The sequence below is a fragment of the Trachurus japonicus genome, chromosome 6 (genome assembly GCF_045865225.1).
Source record: "Trachurus japonicus isolate A0001 chromosome 6, Traja_1.0".
Taxonomy (NCBI): domain Eukaryota; kingdom Metazoa; phylum Chordata; class Actinopteri; order Carangiformes; family Carangidae; genus Trachurus; species Trachurus japonicus.
In genome coordinates this window covers 4,479,492-4,500,923 of record NC_140912.1, presented here as the reverse complement: position 1 = coordinate 4,500,923, position 21,432 = coordinate 4,479,492, and the positions used below count along the sequence as shown (strand labels likewise).

At 43.5% G+C, this 21,432-nt stretch overlaps 1 protein-coding gene across 1 annotated transcript in view; it reads right to left on the bottom strand.

Moving 5' to 3' along the window:
- The window catches only part of cry2 (cryptochrome circadian regulator 2), a 60,681-nt gene that overhangs the window by 22,972 nt on the left and 16,277 nt on the right, over nucleotides 1–21,432 (bottom strand). The window contains exons 3-5 of the mRNA XM_085778357.1: nucleotides 9,845–9,987; nucleotides 1,424–1,608; nucleotides 962–1,050 (exon numbers count right to left, since the gene is read on the bottom strand). Coding sequence (XP_085634483.1) covers nucleotides 962–1,050; nucleotides 1,424–1,608; nucleotides 9,845–9,987 — 417 coding nt within the window. The remainder of the gene's footprint in view (nucleotides 1–961; nucleotides 1,051–1,423; nucleotides 1,609–9,844; nucleotides 9,988–21,432) is intronic.

Sequence of the window (21,432 nt, the reverse complement as noted above, 5' to 3'; positions counted from 1 at the left end):
CGAATTTCGGAGAAGGCCGCTCCCACATGCAAAAACTTGGGAGTTTTGAATTTGGGAAAGGGGTGAATTTGGGGCATGAAGTTGTGTAAAATAGAATAATAATAATAAACAGCGCGATTTCAATAGGGCTTCCACCTGGCGACCTGCAGTCGCTGGCTCGGGCCCTAATAAAACAGGTTTCAATTTTCTGTTTATGCTGTTAATCCTAACACAACTCATCCTCTATGTTGACCTGATGTCTTGATTAATTCTTGATGCCCCTTTAAAGACCCACTCCCATGAAAACCGTGTTTTTCATGCTTTTCACATATTCCTGTGGCATTTTTCTTGTGTTAGAGCACATATCAGCAGAAAAGGAAGTGCAAAATTGCATTTCTGAGTTTTTCTGCCTTCAAATTGCTGTGAACCAATGGCAGACGCAAACTGGCAGTTTCAGGGAGACTGGAGCTGACGTGTCACAGCTCCAGGGGAGGGCACTAGTGCTACAAGCTCCCGCCCCGCTCTGCATCTGACTCAGAGGTGAAAGGCTTGACAGCTCAGTGTAGCTGTCAAGGTTTAACAGGTATAGCTCACCTGGTAGAGCAGCTTGCACCATGAGCAAGGACTATGTTCCAGTCTGGGATCGGATCCCAGTGTGGAGTTTTACGCTAAACGCGCTGAATCTGTAATTGTACAATGTCCAGCTGTCAGCAAGCGGGGAGTGGGGTGCGAGGAGGTGGCTGGGCGGGTGCAGAGCAGCGCAGTCTCCGCCCACCCTCCAGAGGTGCATTGCTAATGAGCTGGTTTTAAAATGACCGAAAAGGGTCGCAGGAGTGGGACTTTAAACATCAGATTAAATTCCCAACTCTCTTCATAGTAAAATAGATTTACAGAACATCATTGTGTTCCTCAGTGGCACAGGACAGACCAATTTAATGAAAACAAATGTCAGTCTGGATTAGACCAGTAGCTTCTGCTTTACCTTCTTGTCCAGATGTTTGTTAAGCCTGTCCAGGGCCTCAGACTCTCCTCCCCTCCACACAGCTGGAGGTAAGCCCTCTGTTCTGAAACCTGGACATGGGTTTACACAGAGACAAAGTTAAACATCCAAGTGCTAACTGTTCTCTGCTGTATGAAGAAAACATCCAACTGAACTCCACTAAAATATCTAACAGCTGAAATTGAATAATGAATGAGATCTCTATACAGAGGACAAACTAGAAATGTAGTTAATACAGGCTGAGGCTGTGTATGTCAGCCACTGGTGCTCACTTACACACAGTAATGCAGAGGACATTAGACTTAATAAATCTAAGCACATCCTCTCTTCCACACTAACCTCAGTGAGACCAGCGTGCAATAAAATATAAAGCTACAGTGTTCATCAGCATCAGGAAATTGCCACATTCACCCCTAGAGCTGTGATCAAACCAGTCCCGTGTACCTAGTTCTTCCAGTGATGGTATACTGTAGAGCTGGTCATGGTTGTCGGCTATGTTCGTGTGACATTTGTCCATCTGCTGCTGGGTAATGGGAGGCAGAGGTCTCCTGGGCAACTCCAGTCGGCTCACGATGGTCTGAAACCGCTTAAAGGTCAGAGGAGGACTGTTGTTGTTCATCTCTATTATCCTGTGATCAATACACAAAAGGCAGAAAGGTCAAGGGTGGAACTACTGTACAGCTGGCTTCATGTAACAGGACTTGTCAGTTCTGCTGAAATATACCAAGCGCACACACATAATGTGTAAAATATAATTATATAAAAGGTAAAAGTTGGACTTGATCATTGATAGGACGATGAGGATTAAAGTCTCTAGATCAGTGATTCCCAACCTGTGGGCTGCAGCCCACCAGCATTGTAAGTTGGCCTTCAAATCACTTTCAAAATTTCAAAAGTATGATTTTTGTGAAAAAACCTGCAGAGTGTTCATCCTAGAGCTCTCAATTTTGACACATGAATGAATGAATGAATTAAGCTCGGTGCTGGCTGCCATGTGGTGTCTCCATGTTTTTACGTTCAGTGGCAGCGTGACGGTAGGAAACCACGGAAACTCAGCGGAGACACCGGTGCTGTCGGCTCAGGTGGAGGTGGCGTCTGTGAAAAGTCACCGTGGTAACGCAGTGAGGAGGAATGGAGCGTTACACTGATGCTGCATTCACCTGCAGTCGGGCAGACGGCCGTCGGTAACAAACCAGATGTCATTTTAGTCACAGAAGTCCAGAGAAAGCCGGTAAAACGTTGGTCAGGTCAACAATACCACATCGCCATGACAACATATTGTCACGTGTATTGTTTTGCCTCGTGCTGATGGACCACTTGTTTACATAGAGGCTTGTTTATGCCGTTACGTGCAGCGGCTGTTTTCTGCCCAATTTCACGTGAATGCAGCATGAAAAATACGATTCAGTTGCTTGTGATATACAACCACAACGCTAGATGGAGGAATTCCAACACAATGTATCTTTAAAATAAAAAAGTGCTCTGAGGACACATTATTTGGCCTCTGTATTGTACAGGGTTGGAGGTAGGCCGCAAACATTTTAGAGATTTTCAATTGGGCCCCGAGTTGGAAGAGGTCGGGAGCTACTGCTCTAGATTTCTGCCTATGCCTACTTTGACAATAAGGATTTGCGGAGAGAGAGAGCAACAAGCCTGCTGCCAGCAGAAACCAAACACAGCTTTGAATGCAGAGTAAAATGTCGGATTCACAGTCACAACTTACCTGTTCAACATAAACTCTGCTGTATCAGCACCGCCGCTGCAGCCTGACCGGGGTCTCTCTGCACCGCGGCGCCGCGCTACAGGCCCCGGTCTTCCTGCTCCTCCCCCCAGACACAGCACCCTGTCCTGGGTCGCAGCCAGGCTGCAGCTGCGGCTGGAAGCGGCTGTGTGTCGGGGAGAGGAGGGAGACTCGACGCGGCACCGGTATCAGTAATAAGGGCAGCAACACATTCTGTGTTTCTGTACTGTGCCTCTCTGAATCCTAGTGGGCTTTCAGCAGCAGACCGACCGGGGGTGGGGGGAAGCAGGCACTGAATTCATGGGTTCATGTGTCTGTGGCTGAGCAGCTCAGAGCGGTTAGAACTACTTGTAGTTTCTAAGCGGAAGGGGGTGGGGACGAGGCGGGTCAAGTCGGGACGACAAGGAGCAGGGGAGACAAGGGGATTGGATGGAGGGTGCGAACCAATGCGAGTTTACCGTGACGGTTGGATAGCATTGGTCAATTTCTATGCAGGCTCACGGCTGACAGACTGAATGGATTTTTTGGTTCTTTTCGCTATTCATATTGTGTAGATCGGACTACAGGACCATAATCACCGTATAAACGATGTTAATAATAATTATCAATCTTCCAAATCGTAGACCATAGCTTTAATACGTATAATAATAAAAAAGGGTTTTCCATGGAGTTTTTCCTCAGTCGATGTGAGGGTCTAAGGACAGAGGATGTTGTTACGATGCCATGTAAAGCCCTTTGAGACAAACTGTTTGTAAAAACGGGCTATACAAATAAAATTGCCTTGCCTTGCCTTTCCATAACAATTTTATCTATATAGTACCCTTTAAAACATAGTTTACAATGTGCTACTTTAACATACAAAATACAAGCAATGATAGAGACACACAAACACACGTGAACACAATTAAAGCAGTAAAAGGGCAATATAGAAACTATGTGTGTGTGTGTGTGTGTGTGTGTGTGTGTGAGATATTCATGGACTAACAGGGTGGGTTGGAGGGAAGACAGACACAGACAACCCACATCCTCTACTGCGGCACGGTGGCACAGTGGTTAGCACTGAAGGTCCTGGGTTCGAATCCCGGGCCGCCCAGGGCCTTTCTGTGTGGAGTTTGCATGTTCTCCCCGTGTCTGCGTGGGTTTCCTCCGGGTGCTCCGGTTTCCCCCACCACTAAAAACATGTCGGCTAGGTTAATCCTCCAGTCAGTGCCCCTGACCAAAGGCACTGGCTCATAATCTGGAGTTGGTCCCCGGGCGCTGCACCGCGGCTGCCCACTGCTCCTCAGGGATGGGTTAAATGCAGAGAAAGAATTTCACTGTACTAGCTGTATATGTGACTAATAAAGTACCTTTACCTTTACTGTGCTAGACTGTGGCACTACACAGCTACATCTGACAGTAATAGAAAACCACTTTTACAAAAAAAAAAAAAAAGCATCACTCGACTTTTCTGTGATCATGACATTGACATTGGTAATCTTGGCTTCCTTTGTGCTCCAGCCTTAATGGGGTCCTTCTTGGCTTCATGTGCCTGTGCAGCTGAGAGTGACGCTCTGTATTTATAGTTTCTGTCTTATACAACTTGTCTATATATGTGAGGCAGTTGTGGGTCCTTGGTTGGTGGATTTGCAGCTGGGGCAGCTTCCTATTGGTTGATCTACTATGACTACAAGCACAGTAAGCTGAGCACATGTCCACAACTACCAACTGCAGGACACACACACACACACACACACACACACACACACACACACACACACACACACACACACACACACACACACACACACACACACACACACACACACACACACACACACACACACACACACACACACACACACACACACACACACACACACACACACACACACACACAGCTTAACTACCTCCTGCCTCATCCAGTCACACAGTATTCTTACACACACAGGCCAGTAATACTGTTTCATTACATAATGCAGTGCTGTAATACTGTGTTGGACTGAATGCTCTCCATGAGACAGAAAACACAACAAGACTTGAATATGGAGCCTTCCTCCGCTCTTACTCATTCTGCCGCCCAGTCGCAGCACACACCCAGGGGTGTGGGCTGCAGTAATAAGACTCTGCTGAATATGACACAAAAAGAATTAAAGACTCTTTAGCATTTTATTAAATCATGTTTGAGCAGTTAGGGAACAATTCTCCTGCTTCTGTATCATTCAGCCATTGAGCTAAGATTAAGAGCCCTGTGTTGTTGTTGTTAAATCAGATTATTTATAACAGAAGAAAATAGCTCAATTTTAGGTCATAAAAACAATGATTAAATTTAAATTTCAAAAGTGAAATAATGATATTGTATCACAATATGAAAAAATATGTGAAAAGTATATATATTTTTTAGTAGCTTTTCGACCTTGTGGATGTTTTGTTTATCATTTCATTGCCTTTTCATTAAGGGTGTATTCAGACATGCTTTGTTCCAATTCATGGCTAAAACGATACAAATGTTGCTTTTTTATTTTTTGGTCATTTGTGTTCACAAGGTAACAGTTCCAAGCGGTCCAAACTTTTAAACAAATGCCATGCAAGAACCAACTGGGGTCAGAAAGCAGGGTTAACAAATTAAAAACCTGTATCCACTGGATACAGACTGCAATCATGACTGGTCGACAGATTATTTTGAGGAACTGGAAAGAACCTGCAGAGCCTCCGTTCCAGGAATGGATGATGGATGTTTTCTTTCTTTTTATTTTTCAATTTATGTTTATCTTTGTGTGTGTGAATGCTGTTTGTCACATGGTCTGTCATGATTATGAATGAGAATGTTGGAAAAAAAAAATAATAATAATAATAAAATAAAACAAAAACAAACTAAAAACCTGAACTCTGGGTTGACGAACCCTGAGCTCAGTCAGCTGTCAAACTCAGAGTTCCCAGTTTCACAAGAGGTGATAACAAGTAGTTCAATCAACGCTGAGTTAATTTGACCCACGCACAAGGTGATGAAAAGCCGTCATCAATGGAACAAAGACAACATGATTCACCATGGTAACACTTCTCTTTTTACCTCGAGTGTTCCACTAAATCAACATTTCTTCTATATTAGTTTGATCAGGTGCAACTCAACAGGCACAAACAAACTTGGCAGCAACTAAAGATGAAATATAAAAATAAAGTTTGGTGTGGTATAATTTCATGATGTTGTTTAACCTACAGTACATTCAACATGTGATATCAGAATTACAATTACTTTATTGATCCCCACAGGGAAATTATTTTATTACAAAGAACCCTGAACAGAAAAATAAATAAATGTCACTAAATCTTCTCAGCAGTTTGTCTCCATTATAACGTGACGGGTTATGCAGAATTGGTGTTAAGTAGATTTTTGTTTTTTGAGTATCAGAGTGTTAGAGTGCACAGAATTAACTATAGTGGCAACAACAATCCCCGGCGCCTGGTGTGAGAGAGACCTGCGACGGTGAGTCTTTCCTGGAGGTGCAGGCGTGGGCCGGGACCAGAGACCAGACCACTGGAAATCAGCCAACGACGGTGCTGCAGGCTACTGACATTTGTATCCAAACAATGAACTTACACTAAAAGTTACACACAGACCCTCCACAATGTCACACCGAGGCAGTGATAATGAACAAAATTCAGAGGAAGAAGAGGGGGACCCTGTTGCTGAACTGTGTACTGTAACACGTGAATGTGGTGACGTAGGGACGAGGACCAAGAGATCCATGGCGAGGGCGGGGACTGCTAACTCCATCGGCTGACAAGAAGTTAGCCAAAACCACCGGATCGCTTACTTCTGCTTTAACTAGGGAAAAAACACATTTGTTTGTACCTTGTTCCATTCTTGATTTATCTTAAGTTGAATAGAGCCTGGTTGCACCAAAAAGACCACTTTTTTTCTAGAAAGCTGAGAAAAATACATTTTTGTGAAAGAGAGTCTCTCAAGAAAAACAGTGATTTATCCGTTTGCTTCAAAAACATGTAAGACATCTGAAAATTTAATTTCACATGTTTTTTTCATTGTACAATAAAAAAAAAAACCCAAAATACAACAACTAAAATACAACAAGTAGGAGTCCTACTCTGCAGAGTGATGCCTGCTCTCCTCCTGAGCTCCTCCTGGGGAGCATACATCACTCCAACTACCCAAAAGTCCAACGGCTCATTTCTCCGACTACCCATTCTACAGTGTTAAAGCAGAAGTAAGTGGTCCGGTCGTTTTCGCTAATGCTGCGTTCCAGGCAGGCTTTTGAAATCGTAAATTACAGCTTCAAGTCACAATTTACGACTTTGTAGCGTTCCAGGCAACCCACTCGTGTTTTATCGACCTGTTTTACCGGTGAAAGTCACTATAACGGCCACTCGTAACTTCCGACCGGTGTACTCGTACCAGATCGAACTGGTACGAGTTCACGGTCGGAAAAATACGAGTTTCCTTGAACGCACCATAACAGTCCTCGTCCCTACGTCGCCACATTCACGGCGTCCCTTGGCTGCACACACAGCCCTGCATGCCGTTCTCTCTCCTCATTGGATAAAAACTGTAGGATACGATAAATGTTTTCTCCTCGGCTCAGAGCAGAGCAGAGGGACTGAGAGACCCGTGTTTCGGTCCAAACACTCTATGTAAGTGATTGCTGTCGGAAGATATAACTATTTAAGACTTATATTAACACAAATATATCACTTACTTCTGCTTTAAGGTTAGGTTCAGGTTAAGGGTTAGGGCTATTTAAGTCAGAGAAATGGGAGGTCGGACTAATGGACGCAAATATAAAGAAATGTATGGTTGGAGAAATGGGTAGTCGGACAGACGTCATGCACCCTCTCCTCCTGCAGTTGCTGCCCCCTCACCCTCTCCTTCCTCCAGCTCCACGTTACACTTGTTCCGGGCTCTGCCCGTCGTTTTTCTCTAGAAATAGAAACTTTTTACTATTTACCAGCCGCAGAAAACTGCGTTTGATGTACATGTATGTCATTGGCACTCAAGCGTTGGATTTTGATTGACGTACTTAGACGTTTAATGTTTACATCAGGCTGAGTTCAATCAGTTTATGCTACTGTGATTTAAAGCAGAAGTAAGTGGTCCGGTCGTTTTCGCTAATGCTGCGTTCCAGGCAGGCTTTTGAAATCGTAAATTACAGCTTCAAGTCACAATTTACGACTTTGTAGCGTTCCAGGCAACCCACTCGTGTTTTATCGACCTGTTTTACCGGTGAAAGTCACTATAACGGCCACACGTAACTTCCGACCAGTGAACTCGTACCAGATCGAACTGGTACGAGTTCACGGTCGGAAAAATACGAGTTTCCTTGAACGCACCATAACAGTCCTCGTCCCTACGTCGCCACATTCACGGCGTCCCTTGGCTGCACACACAGCCCTGCATGCCGTTCTCTCTCCTCATTGGATAAAAACTGTAAGATACGATAAATGTTTTCTCCTCGGCTCAGAGCAGAGCAGAGGGACTGAGAGACCCGTGTTTCGGTCCAAACACTCTATGTAAGTGATTGCTGTCGGAAGATATAACCATTTAAGACTTATATTAACACAAATATATCACTTACTTCTGCTTTAAGTAGTTCAATACAGTAATCATCATAGTGTAGTGGCAGGAAAGACCATTTACCAAATAACGTGTTACTTAAAGGACAATTCCAGGCGAATTCAACTCAGGGGTGTATTTTCATATCATTTTAGGTCTAAAAGAAGGAATCTGAAGATTTTCAGTTTAATCGCTCCTGTTTTGCGGTAGCTGCGTCTGTCCCTGCATCGCCACGGCAGCAATGAATGGGAGTGGATGTAAGTTCCGCTGTTTAGGCTGTTTCCAGCCCTCAAAGCCGCATTTTTTTTCCACAGACAGCATCAGATGGCTACTCAAACATGCACCGAGAAGTTTATTTACTTCAAGCAAGCCGACATGTTTGTAAAAGTCGATCTAATTCAAAGTCTCCCGGAGTCTCGCGCGAGACCCAGTTGCCGTGCTCGGTGTGTTCAGGTGCAGTGGGAAAAGCTACCGTTTGTGTCATAAACACAGGAATATCAACTCTTTACTTGCTTCAAGTAAAAAAAACTTCTCGGCGCATCTTTGAGTAGCCATCTGACGCTGTATGTGGAAAAAAAATGTACACTTCAAGCAAGTAAAGAGTTGATATTCCTGTGTTTATGACACAAGCGGTAGCTCCTACTGCGCCTGAATACACCAGCACTGCAACTTCGGGCTCGCGCGAGACTCCGGGAGACTTTGAATTAGATCGACTTTTACAAACATGTCGGCTTGCTTGAAGTAAATAAACTTCTCGGTGCATGTTTGAGTCGCCATCTGACGCTGTCTGTGGGAAAAAAATGCGGCTTTGAGGGCTGGAAACAGCCTAAACAGCGGAACTTACATCCACTCCCATTCATTGCTGCTGTGGCGATGCAGGGACAGACGCAGCTACCGCAAAACAGGAGCGATTAAACTGAAAATCTTCAGATTCATTCTTTTAGACCTAAAATGATATGAAAATACACCCCTGAGTTGAATTCGCCTGGAATTGTCCTTTAAACATTTTTCACTGTGCTGTGCTCTAAAAATAAACTAGCAAATACTAGTGTAGAGTCCTGTATAAGGAATGTTCAGCTTAAATTTTCTCCTTAAATTTAGGTTCTCAGGAAAATCTGCGCTTATATCAGGTAATCGTTAATCGATTAATAAGGTCCATCAACTAACGATTAATGAATTAATTGATAATTTGCATCCTTAGTCTGTTGGTCTTGGTTAAGTACCACCTTGAAAAAAATAAACAATGTTTTGTTGCTTAAGCTTATGTATTCAGTCATGATTCAATGGTATACTAAAATCCATGTGAAAAAAATCGCTTCTCACTGTTCCCAGGTCAAATATTTATATGCGATTAAAAATGCGATTAATTTTGATTAATTAATTACGAAGCCTCTAATTAATTCGATTTTTTTTTTTAATCGAGTCCCCGGCCTAAAATAAATAAAATCAGTCAACAGCGGTTTCAACTGCAACACATGGTTTCAAGGAGCCTAATGACAGATGTGACAGATGTCAGTCTCTATGTTGACCACTTCATGTTCAGCAACAAAAAGGACAAATGAGTAGACGTGTTACTAACCTGTCCAGGTTGTAGAGGGTGTGTGAGTTTCTGACAATGGCCTCCACCCCAAACTCTTGGGCCATCTTGATGATGGCCCCATCCCTCTCCTTCCCATAAGGCTCTGGGTCATACTCAAACGTTAGCCGGGTCACTTTCCACTCCTGCAGCAAATCAGAGAAAGCAAATCAGGAACAGAACATATAAATATAAATGAGAGAAAGACAATGAATTTATTAACAAGGAAGCGAGACAGGGCTGAGAGCTACAACTATGTTCAGTTCAAACCAGGCATGAAACAACAACACAGATGGATTCATTATGGTTCTCCCCCTCCCCCTTTTACTCCATTAACACCTTCACAGTCTCAGCTATTTCTGTAATAAACAGTCTCAACACACCTATAACATTAAAACAGTTTTAATACAGGGCTCCAGATTGCGACTAAATGGTGCAACTAAAATTTGAGACAACGCAAGTACATCTTTCATCTACTCGTGCATGTGCGACCAGTAATTTTGCTGAACGCCACCCGCAATAATTTTTTTCCCAGATGGCTCGCTACAAACCTTAAACATCCCATAATATGCTTGCGCTCTCAGCAGTGATACTCAAATCGTCACAAGGCAACAAAGCAGGTTGCAGAACAGCGCTGCACAGAGGCAGAGATTGTTGATTGATACATAGATTTTTTGGGGGGGCCGGGCGGGGGGTCTTGACGAGTTTGATGCCAAGGAGTCCGTGCACATTTGGCTCAGTCAGGGTCAACAAACAAGGAGGCCAAATTACAAGGGCTGGCCTATACAGACACCTTATCCCCCAGGAGGGGGGGGGGGGATTCTAGGATGAGTTTAGAGTTGTGTCTACTTGTTATTGGTCAGTGTAGCCTAGGGTTGTTCGCTATAGAGGGATTATATGTTTACCAACAAGTCAGGATGCGTGCGCAACCTGACTGCAGAAAGAACCGGTTGTCATGGTTACCTCCATGGATCTAGTGTAGTCAAAGCGGTGTTTACTAGCGATGTTGTCAGCGTACTACAACAGTTTATGACCTACTGATGTAGTGTGTGTTTTATAGACTGTTGGTTTTATAACGGCAGGAAAAAAAAAAAAACGTCAGGATGGAGGATGGAGTTTGTACCGCAGCAACGGCAACTCAGCCACGGGACAAGACACTGACACTCAGAGCACGGCGTCGGTCATCGGTAAAAACAACACTGTACATCCCTAACGTTACCTACAGGCTGCAGCTATTTAAAGGGAGTAGAAATAGAAACGAGGAGTTTCTATTTGGTTATAAAAAAGTCTCACGTTAATGTGGATGAATCTACGCTACCCACACTTGTTAATGGGCCCATTTTTCGATAAATATATTGTTTTGTCTCTATCGTTATTTTGTTATTATTAGTGGTGGTGGAAATGCTGGGTGAGCCGACCAGCATTTCTTTACTTTCGGTTTCGTGGCGAGTCATGAGAATAACGCCGCCGAATCGCCGTTTATGGTCGGAACTACGACGGTATGTGATCGTCTTCCAACCTCTGACTTTAATTCTTGATGAATGAAAACATGAGTCTGTCTTGCGCCGGTCAAAGAATTTCACGGTGCGCGCGGAGGCTCATAAATGTAGTGTGAAAACGCTTCGCTTTTCCAAAACTCCTCGTTGTCCCTTTAACAGACAATCATGCTCAGGAAAACACTCTGATTAAAAAAACTCTGTGGCTGTGAGGACTGAGGTGCTGCCTGGTCAGAGACGAGGGAAGAGGACGGACATGTCTAAAGTCTGGAACAACTACATCCTGACCCGAATTGTAACGCTACCTGCATGGCTGAGTATGTAGGCCCTACCGGTAATTTAACACAATATAGCTCAACGTTAATTCATCTCAGCTTGGTTTTCATTAGTATAGTATGTGACCTCGTCTTCAGTCACTGTTGTAGTAAACATTTCACAACTCATTCGCTGCAGTTATACAGCTGTGCCTATGGGCATAACATTATAGCTTCATCACCATTCAAACCAACGTATCTAACACGTTATATTGCTTGAAATTAATCGCCAATGTACTATTTTCTCTCTCGTTTGCCTTGAAAGGGGTGCGATTTAATTAATAAAATTTGCGCGTTTCGTTATTTTTATCAAAAGGATTAGTGCAACTAACAGCAAAAAAAGACATGATCTTGCTGCTCTCTTTCTGCAGGCGACATGCGCAGTAGAACGTCAGTGACGTATAATCCCTCTATACCGGTACTAGTTATGTACCGGGGTACTGACGCATTTAAAACGGTACTATACTGCGGTGATGTCGCCACGTGAAGTCGCCGCATTGTAATTTGAGCCGAGGCCAGCGAGCCACAAACGAAGCAAGGTGCTTTTTTTTATTACCGTTACAGCGCCACCTGTCCATGTGCCTGTGTTTGTGTGTGTGTGTGCCAGCGCGCGAGAGAGACGGGCCGCCACAGACTCGTTAATTAATGCAAACACTGCTGGTTGATAAGTTTTGTTTTTACCGCGCACCACTGGCATGCTCTCTCTCTCTCTCTCTCCCTCTCTCTCTCTGTGTGTGTGTGAGTGAGTGAACACAGTGAAGGAGCGCTACGCGGAGATAAATTACCGATACCGGTACCAAAATGTTGGTATCGTGACAACACTAGTGTAGCCTAAACATTAACTTTATATTTTCAGTATTTAAACTGTTGCACACTAAAATGTGAATTTAAAATATTATAGTTTATGCATTTATCAGAGTATTTATCAGTAATACAGTGAAAATTTGAGGAAATGTGAAATTTTCCTTTACAAGTCGATTTCGGTGTGCGCCCCTAAATTTTCTGCTTGCGCTCCTAAAATTTTAAGTTAGGGGCCACTGTGCTCCTAGTAAAACATCACTCTCCCACACTTTCCTCACTCATTTTTATCACTGTTAATCTCACCTCATCTCTCGTAGGGGTGCGGGAAAAAATCAATTCACGTAAGAATCGCAATTCTTCTCTCTCTCCCTCTACGATATTGGATCGATTCATAATCTGCAGCGCTGCAGCACGCCATGACGCTAAGACGCACGTTAACCGCCTACTAATGTTAACTGATCAGATTTAAATGCTCTATTCTATTGAATGTCTGTGACTAGGCTTGTGTCCATCAGCAACCCGACCCTATATCGAGGAGAGAGGACAATCGCTGTTTTTTTGTTTTTTTTGCCGTTAAACACACACGTGCTCCAGCTGAGCAGCCACATCCACTGAGCTCTGGATCAGCTGATCGGTGCTCAGGTGACGTTAGATCTTCACATATTTAACTCATACAAAGTGCAGCCAAACAGCAGGCTGAAGAGAGAGGACCAGCAGCAGCAGCTCCTCTGACAGCTCCTCTGTGGCGCTGCAGACAGGCTGCAGGTGAGCTGGCGTGAGAGCCGTCTTTTTTTTTGTTGCAGCGCCTTTGTTACAGGTGATACATGTCTATGTGCATGTGTATATGAGAACTGATTTTGAATCGAATAGAGACACCCAAAGATTCACATCCCTACAGTCCAGGCTTTTGAAAAAAAGAGTATAAAATCAGCTACATAGCAGTTTACTTTAAAATGGTTCAAATATATTGCTGCTGAATAAATCTGAAACATGTGATGTGCATTTTTTGGGGAGAATATGTTTTCTGAGATAATAGTCCAGGGTTCGACAATAACGGTTGCCCGATTGCCCGGGGCAAGTAAAAATTACCGGCGGGCAGGTAGAACCTGCGCGGACTTGCCCGGTCGGGCAAGCACCGACTCAGATTTTAGTATTTTTTATTTTCGGACTTTTTATGCATTTATTTTGAAAGGACAGCTGGAGAGAGACGGGGGGAGAGGGAGAGAGTGAGGGGGGGGGGGGGTTGACGCGGAGCAAAGGCGCTGTCAGGTGGGATCGAACTGGGTCGCTGCAGCGGGTGCTCTACCAGGTGAGATAGGCTATCTACGTCGCTCGCGGCTCGCCGTATTTAATCGGCGATTTCACGCACGCAACAGTCACCCGTTACCGTTTAGTTACCATACCGACGAGCTAACGTGCCCTTTTTAGTAGGGCTGCACGATTATGGCCAAAATGATAATCACGATTATTTTTGTCGATATTGAAATCACGATTATTAATCACGATTATACATTATGTTAGATAAAACATGTTTTTATTGCACTTTCTATTTGAAACAAACAATAGGCTATGTGAACAAGGCTTTCAGTTCAAAATAAAACGTAAAATAAAAATAAATAATAGCCTAAAATCAAATTTACCCAAGACAAAGGGCTAGCGAAAAATAAATGCAATTGCAGAGTGCAGAGGTGTCATTCTGTACAGTAGCGTACAGATACTTGTGTAAAAAACAAAAAATAAAAAATAAATCTGGTAGAAATAGCTGCTGATTCAACTCCTTTACTCATAAAAATAAATAAAAGTAAGAAAGTACAGGCTCTGAAATGTAATTTCAAAGTAGGCTATAGGTAAAACTTAATTTTTGCCATCAATGATACACAGAGATGTGGGCGAGTCTGTCTAGCATGGACCAAAGCACAGCACGGGTGGTTCAGCAGCCATTTGGAACAAATTAAAAACATTTAATGAACAGACCAAGTGTTTTCACACAGGCAGCGTCCAGCAGGTCGGCCTGGCTCAACTGTGCTGCCACCAAAACGGCCATAGATCGCCGTTACCGGCCGTTATGATCACGGTCGGAACGTTTTATTTACACGACGTACGGTATGTAATTAACACCAAAACGGCCGCGTGGGGTGACGGGGTCTCAGTCCAGCTTCGACACCACCCCGCAGCCCGACCTCGATCCGATCCAGAGAGAGACGGAGGTGCCGACTGACCACACACAGACACAGACACACGTCGTCATGTCTACTGTCACCGTCTGCTGCCGACATCGTCTCACTCTCACTGCAGAGTGAGATCCATACAGTCTATGAGTGAGACGTAACACCGGGCGCAGAAGGTGACACAGTACAGCAGCATTTGAAGGTGCCGACTGACCGGCCGGGACACACACTCTCGACTGTAAACAACATGTAAAGGGAGGATGCGCTCACTTGTTAGTTAGGCAGCTTCATGGAGGCCTGACCTCTCGTTCGCCCCCTGGTGGTTGGCGGACTATTGGTTGAGAAAGTGCTTGATTTGATATGCAGCACAGCCCGTTTTTTTACATGTTAATAATCATGACGATCATCTTAATTTAATCGTGGCAGCCAAAATCGTGATCGTGATTAAAATTTGATTAATTGTGCAGCCCTACTTTTTAGGTTATAATCCTGTTGTCAATAAACACACGTGGAGACGGCACTTCAACAAGGGGTGCGAAACATGCGGCCCGCGGGCCAAAACCGGCCCAACAGTGGGTCCAATCCGGCCCTCAGCAAGTGTGAAAATTTTAAATTGCACATATTTTTATCAAGAAATTTCAGGTGGTTCATAATATGTTTTGTAAAAGGATAGTTCATTAACTGTAAACATCTTAATAATGTACTAAAACAGAGGAAAAATAAAAATTTTAAAATATATGTATAGGCTATCATGCTATTGTTTTACTGGTTAGGCCTACTTGAGATCAAATTGTGCTGTTTGTTACCCCTGAACTAAATTGAGTATGACACACATGATTGGCTGTTTGCCTGTCACTGTTGTTTCAATGTCCCACATCCTTGAGTTTTACAGGGGCAACTCAATAAACTAGAGTAACATGGAAAAGTCTAGGCTATTTCCAGTAGTTCAAGTCAAATGTCCCCAACCAAGTATTGAGAGCATATAGATGGACATGAACATTTTCATATTAAAAATTATTTTTTAAATTGGTCTTTTCTAATATATATTTTTTAGATACTGCATTAATACTGAAGCTAAATTGTCCACTGCATGTGAATGCAATGAAAAGAATAAAATCTGATTGGAGGAGCCAGCTATCTGTTAAAATGTTGTCCAGGTTAATGTTTTTAGCCATTAAAAGGCCCTTCAGTTCAAGATTTCAACTGTGATCGGGCATTAAACAGGTGGCTCACCTGTTCAGATAGGGCATGGAGGGTGTAACTGCTACTGGTCAAATAATGTGAAATAGCAGTTAATTTTACATGTCTGCAATGATTGCCATTTAAATGCAATTATAGATAATAATAAATACTGCTTTCTGAAGAAAGAAGTGTTGTGTAGTGTTGTGTATAGTCAACAGGAAGGATTTTAGTAAGATATAAGTCATGAGCGAAAGTATGCACCACAAAACCAGAAAAAAAAACCTAGGCAGGGCAAGTAAGAATTTAGATGGGGCAAAGATTTGAAAAGTACTTGCCCAACAGGGCAAGTACGAAAAAGCCTTAACGTCGGACCCTGTAGTCTGTAGACATCATCATCATTCAACTTTTTCACATGGTCTGGTGTTAATAAAGCAAACTAAAAATCGCAAAAAGAAAATTGAGAATCGGTTGAATCGAAAATTGATTTTGAATCGAATCGTGGCCCTAAAAATCGGAATTGAATTGAATCGTGAGCCACCCAAAGATTCACATCCCTACTCTCTCGTCTGTGTATGCACGTCCTGCACTGACTCTCGCAACGACTGGCCCAGTACGATCACCTGGCCGGTGCTGTTAACTGTGCGTTCACACCAAAAGCTTCCAAAGCGTCAAAAACGCTTGAGGGTGGGCGTCAGACAAGACAGCTCCCAAAACGGCAAATATTTTCAGCCGCTTTGGCCGCTTGTCACGTGACTGACGTCAAAGTTCGATCGCGCTGGTCATTGGGGAGCTGAAACACAAAAAAAAGGGAAAAAAAGTCAGCCGACGGACATCTCTATTCTGACAGGCTGCCGCCGGTTGCCGCCAAACGTCATAGCTAATTACCCTAAAGTTAAACCTGGCTCAACTTCTCGTCTGGTGACGCTTTGGACGCTTTGGAAGCTTTGGACGCTTTGGAAGCGCGGCGACGCCTGTTGACGCTTTGGACGCTCAGTGTCGCCAGGCTCTCATTGAAAATGAATTGACTTCCGGCGTTTTTGACGCTTTGGAAGCTTTTGGTGTGAACGCACAGTAAGGCTAGTAAGGCTGCAACAGCAGGGTTTCCCCCAGTGTATCATAAGCCTGGTGGGCCGCCAGGCCTTACTTGCCCCCCCGCCAGGCTAAGCATTGTTTATTAATTTTTTTAAATAAGTTTTTATGCTCCATAAACACGTGATCAAGTGTCTTTTTCATCACCTGACAACGTCACAACTTCGTCGCGCATAACGGGGCACGTCACGGACATCATGCTCATCAGACCGCTGCTTCACCAGCTGACCGAGAGGAACGCACCGAGTCCATGTTAACGTGAGCTGAGCCGCGGCTCCAGATAGGCTCGACCAGCTGCTGTAGCATGGTAGCTGTTAGCTGGTAGCTGGTAGCTGTTAGCACGTCGTCCCCTGCAGCGTCAGAGCTCCGGACTCCTGTGAGCTGCGGGGCTTTCACCTGATGTGGAAATGATCCATTGTTTCATTATTCAGCTCGTAAAGTTTGCGATCACACACGTCTGTTTTCTCTGGTCCAAACAGTACAGTAAATCTGTGAGTGTCACGGAAAAAGAGCGTGGTATGGGTATGTCATATGTACGTGACTTCAGATCTAAAAAACTTCGGAGGAAAAAAAAAAAATCTCGGAGAATAAAAAAACAAACTGAGAAATAAGGCTAGACTTTAACAATGGAGACACCAGGCAGTTTTTTTTTTTTTTAGTTTTTAATGCAGTTGATGTTATTTATTTAAAAAAAATGTTTTTATTATAATAATAATGTAACGCTGCCTTGTTAGCGTCACCTCGATCTGAGAGATCCGTGGGTCGTGGATGAGGAACAGCACGGGAGCTCCGGATTAGTTTAAGGACGATGGTTTATTTACACAACCAGACCAAAACGACAACTGCCAGTCACTCGTCTCCTCTACTCCTCCACTGACATAAACACCCCCAACATTCTATCTTAGGCCAACCAGATCATTCCGCCCTATAACATTCTAACATAACAGTTTTAATTACACAACATAAAATAGTCCCTTATAACAAAATAAAATTCATCTTACATTCTTCCCCCTCTTCAAATGAAATGTCCTCATTTCAAAAATAAAATTCATCTTTAAAGTAAAACAAGAGGCATACAATTATGACCATGTGAATAAAAAAAAACATTAGCAATAAGCATATATGTACATCACATAAACTTATATATCACATCAACTTTTTTTTTTCATAAATACTAAACACTTGAAAATTGACAGCTTTAAACATTTTTTTTTTTTTTTTTTTTTTTAAACACAAATCACAATAGTATTCCCACCAATGTATGTACCAGTCCACACTAAACAGTCCATGTTAATCATGTAATTGGGAAGAAACATGTTATAACCCCAACCGTTGAGGCCTGTGAACAACCCGTCCTGCACGAGTAGTGTATGTGTCATTTGTCCCGACAGGCACTGTATGAGCAGTATCCTGTGTTAGGTTGTCTTGAGATGGGACTTGAGAGACCCGACCTGATGGTCTCCGTAGCAGGGGAACTGAGGGGCAGGCAGGTACAGAAGCCTGTCCAGTGTCAAGTTGTCTCGGATGTAAGGGGAGAGAACCAGATAGTGCTGTGTATGTGGGGAGAGAGTCCTGCTGCCAAGCCAGAGGTCGGTTCACTTGTGCTGTGGATGTGTCCCAGGTGGATCTATATGGTTTTAAACGATCATAGTGAACTACTTTTTGTCCAGCTTGGGGATGTCTCAAATCTGACAGCTTATATAAAAGTTCCTGATCATTTGATGAGATCACTTCATAGGGGCCAGTCCAGTTAGGGTCAAGTTTCTTTCTCTGTGTAGTTGGATCATCCAGCCACACAAGATCTCCAGATTGATATGGTTTGAATCTCACATGCTGGTTGTAGTAGTGCTCACGCTTTAGTCTCTGTTCTTCACGGTGGGAGTGAACAGCTTGGAAGACTGTGTCAAGCCGTTTCACCAGTTCTGTGCCATAATTCTGTGGCGTCACTGACACAACTGGCGTGGACAGAGTCACAGTAGCAGGCAGACGAGGCTCTCTGCCATGTGCAAGAAAGTAAGGTGAGTACCCAGTGCTGGAATGTGGCATGGAGTTAAATGAGAGGACCACTGCTGGAAGATACTGATCCCATTCACCACCATTCTGATGAATGAGTTTAGCCAACTGTTCTTTTAAAGTTCTGTTGAATCTTTCAACCATCCCATTACCACGGGGATGGTATGGTGATGTTTGTTTCTTTTTGATGTTCAGTCTTTGGCATATTGTCTTGATGATTTCGGATTCATACTGTCTACCCTGATCTGAGAACAGTTCCTCTGGAATGCCGAATTCAGGTATGTAACGTTCACAGAGTAGTTGTGCTACAGTTGTTGCTTTCTGATCTGACATAGGAAATGCACTGACATACTTAGTGAAATGATCTTGGATTACAAGTACATACCTATGTCCCTGTGAAGTTACAGGCAGCTCAGTAATATCTGTACATACAAACTGAAATGGTCTATCTGTCTGTATAGATTGTAAAGGAGCTCTCAGTTGTGGAACAGGCTTTCTATAGGCTTCACATGTGTAACACATCTCACAAAAAGTCTCAATATCAGACCGCATGCTAGGCCAGTAGCACATGGTTAGAGCCTTCTTGAATGTGCGATCAGCACTATAATGACCAGAACAGGGATTACCATGTAAAATGTTCATGGTCTCTGTGATGAGTGTTTTGGGTATCACTACTTGAAATACAACAGGTTTGCCAGGTGCTGTGTGAGCTTTTCGACAGAGTAAATCATTACACAGTACAAGTTTTGAAAACTGCCACCACAATTTTCTTTGCAGCTTCCCTTTAACCTGTCTGAGATAAGGCCTATTGCTTTGTTCTACCCAGGTATATACTTCTGAGAGAATGGGATCAGAAAGTTGTTCAGCTACAATGTCATTTCCCTGACTTGACAATGTATGCATCAACAAGTCCACACCTGTGTTGTGTTGTATTTGTACAGTAGAATCATCTCTATCTGACACACAAACTTGAGCTGTTGTACTGACCACAGAGGCAAACTGTTCTGGCTTATTCTGCAACACTGGGAGTGGAGAAGGAATTTCCATTTTAGCTGGAAGACTGTGATCCTGCTGTGAACAAGCTGCAGGTGAGCATTCTGTGGCCGCTGGATGTGAGGCGGGGATCCGTGACATAGCGTCTGCATTTGTATGTTTCTTTCCATCCTTATGTGTGATTGTCCACTGATATGGATCCAACTCCAAAGCCCAGCGACCTCGTCGTCCTGTGGGGTCATGTGTCATATCCAGTTTTCTTAGGCTGAGGAGAGGGCGATGGTCAGTGATGATGGTGAATGGATTACAACTCAAATAGTGTCTGAAGTGTCTGACTGACCAAACAATGGCCCACAGTTCTTTGTCATATGTAGACCATCTCCTCTCTGTGTGAGTCAAAACATGACTGGCATATGCAATCACCCGCTCTTTACCATTTTGAACTTGAGCAAGCACTGCTCCAACTGCACAGTTTGATGCGTCTGTACTCAGAATAAATGGCTGATGAAAGTTGGGAAAAGCCATAATAGGAGGAGAGGTGAGTGCATCCTTTAATGTTTGAAATGCAGTTGAGCACTCCTCTGTCCATTCAAATGACACATGTTTCTGTGTGAGTCTATGCAAAGGATGAGCGATGAATGCATACTTGTGCACAAAACGTCTGTAGTAAGAACACAAACCCAAAAATGCTCTTACTTCAGTGGGTGACTTTGGGACAGGCCATTCCCATATGCGCTGACTGTTTACTGGGTCTAGTGCCAGTCCATCACGTGAAACAATGTGTCCCATATATTTTACTGCCGGCTTGCAAAAATCACATTTCTTTGGGTTTAACTTGAGCCCAGCCTGTCTGAAACGTGTGAGAATGTCTGTCAGGTTTTTAAGGTGATCATCAAAGTTCTGTCCCATGCAAATAATATCATCAAGATAAATGACACATGTGGTCCAGTGGAGACCTCTTAGAACTAGCTCCATAAGTCTCTGGAAAGTTGGTGGTGAGTTTTTCAGACCCATGGGCATCACTTTGAACTGATACAGACCATCACCAGTGGTAAAAGCTGTTTTGGGTCTGTCTGCTGGATCCAGTTCAACTTGCCAGTACCCACTTGACATGTCCATGGTGGAAAAAAACTGAGAACCAGAGAGCGCATCCAAGCTGTCATCAACTCTTGGGAGAGGATGTGCATCAGTGATGGTAACTGCATTTAGCTTTCTGAAATCAACACAGAATCTGTACATACCGTCCTTCTTTTTCACCATGACAACTGGGCTGGCCCAGGGGCTAACACTGTCCTCAATCAAATCATGGGCTTTGAGGTCTTCCACCTGACGGTGGATTTCTGTTTTTATGGAAGGAGAGGTACGATAAGCTCTCTGTGAGATGGGAATGTCACAGCTGGTTGTAATTTTGTGTGTGACTAGGTTTGTCCGTCCAAAGTCATGTGTATGCTGGCTAAACACATCAGAGAATGAATTTAACAGTGCTTTCAGTTTCTCATTTTGTGTACTTGTGAGACCAGGGTTTGACACATCCT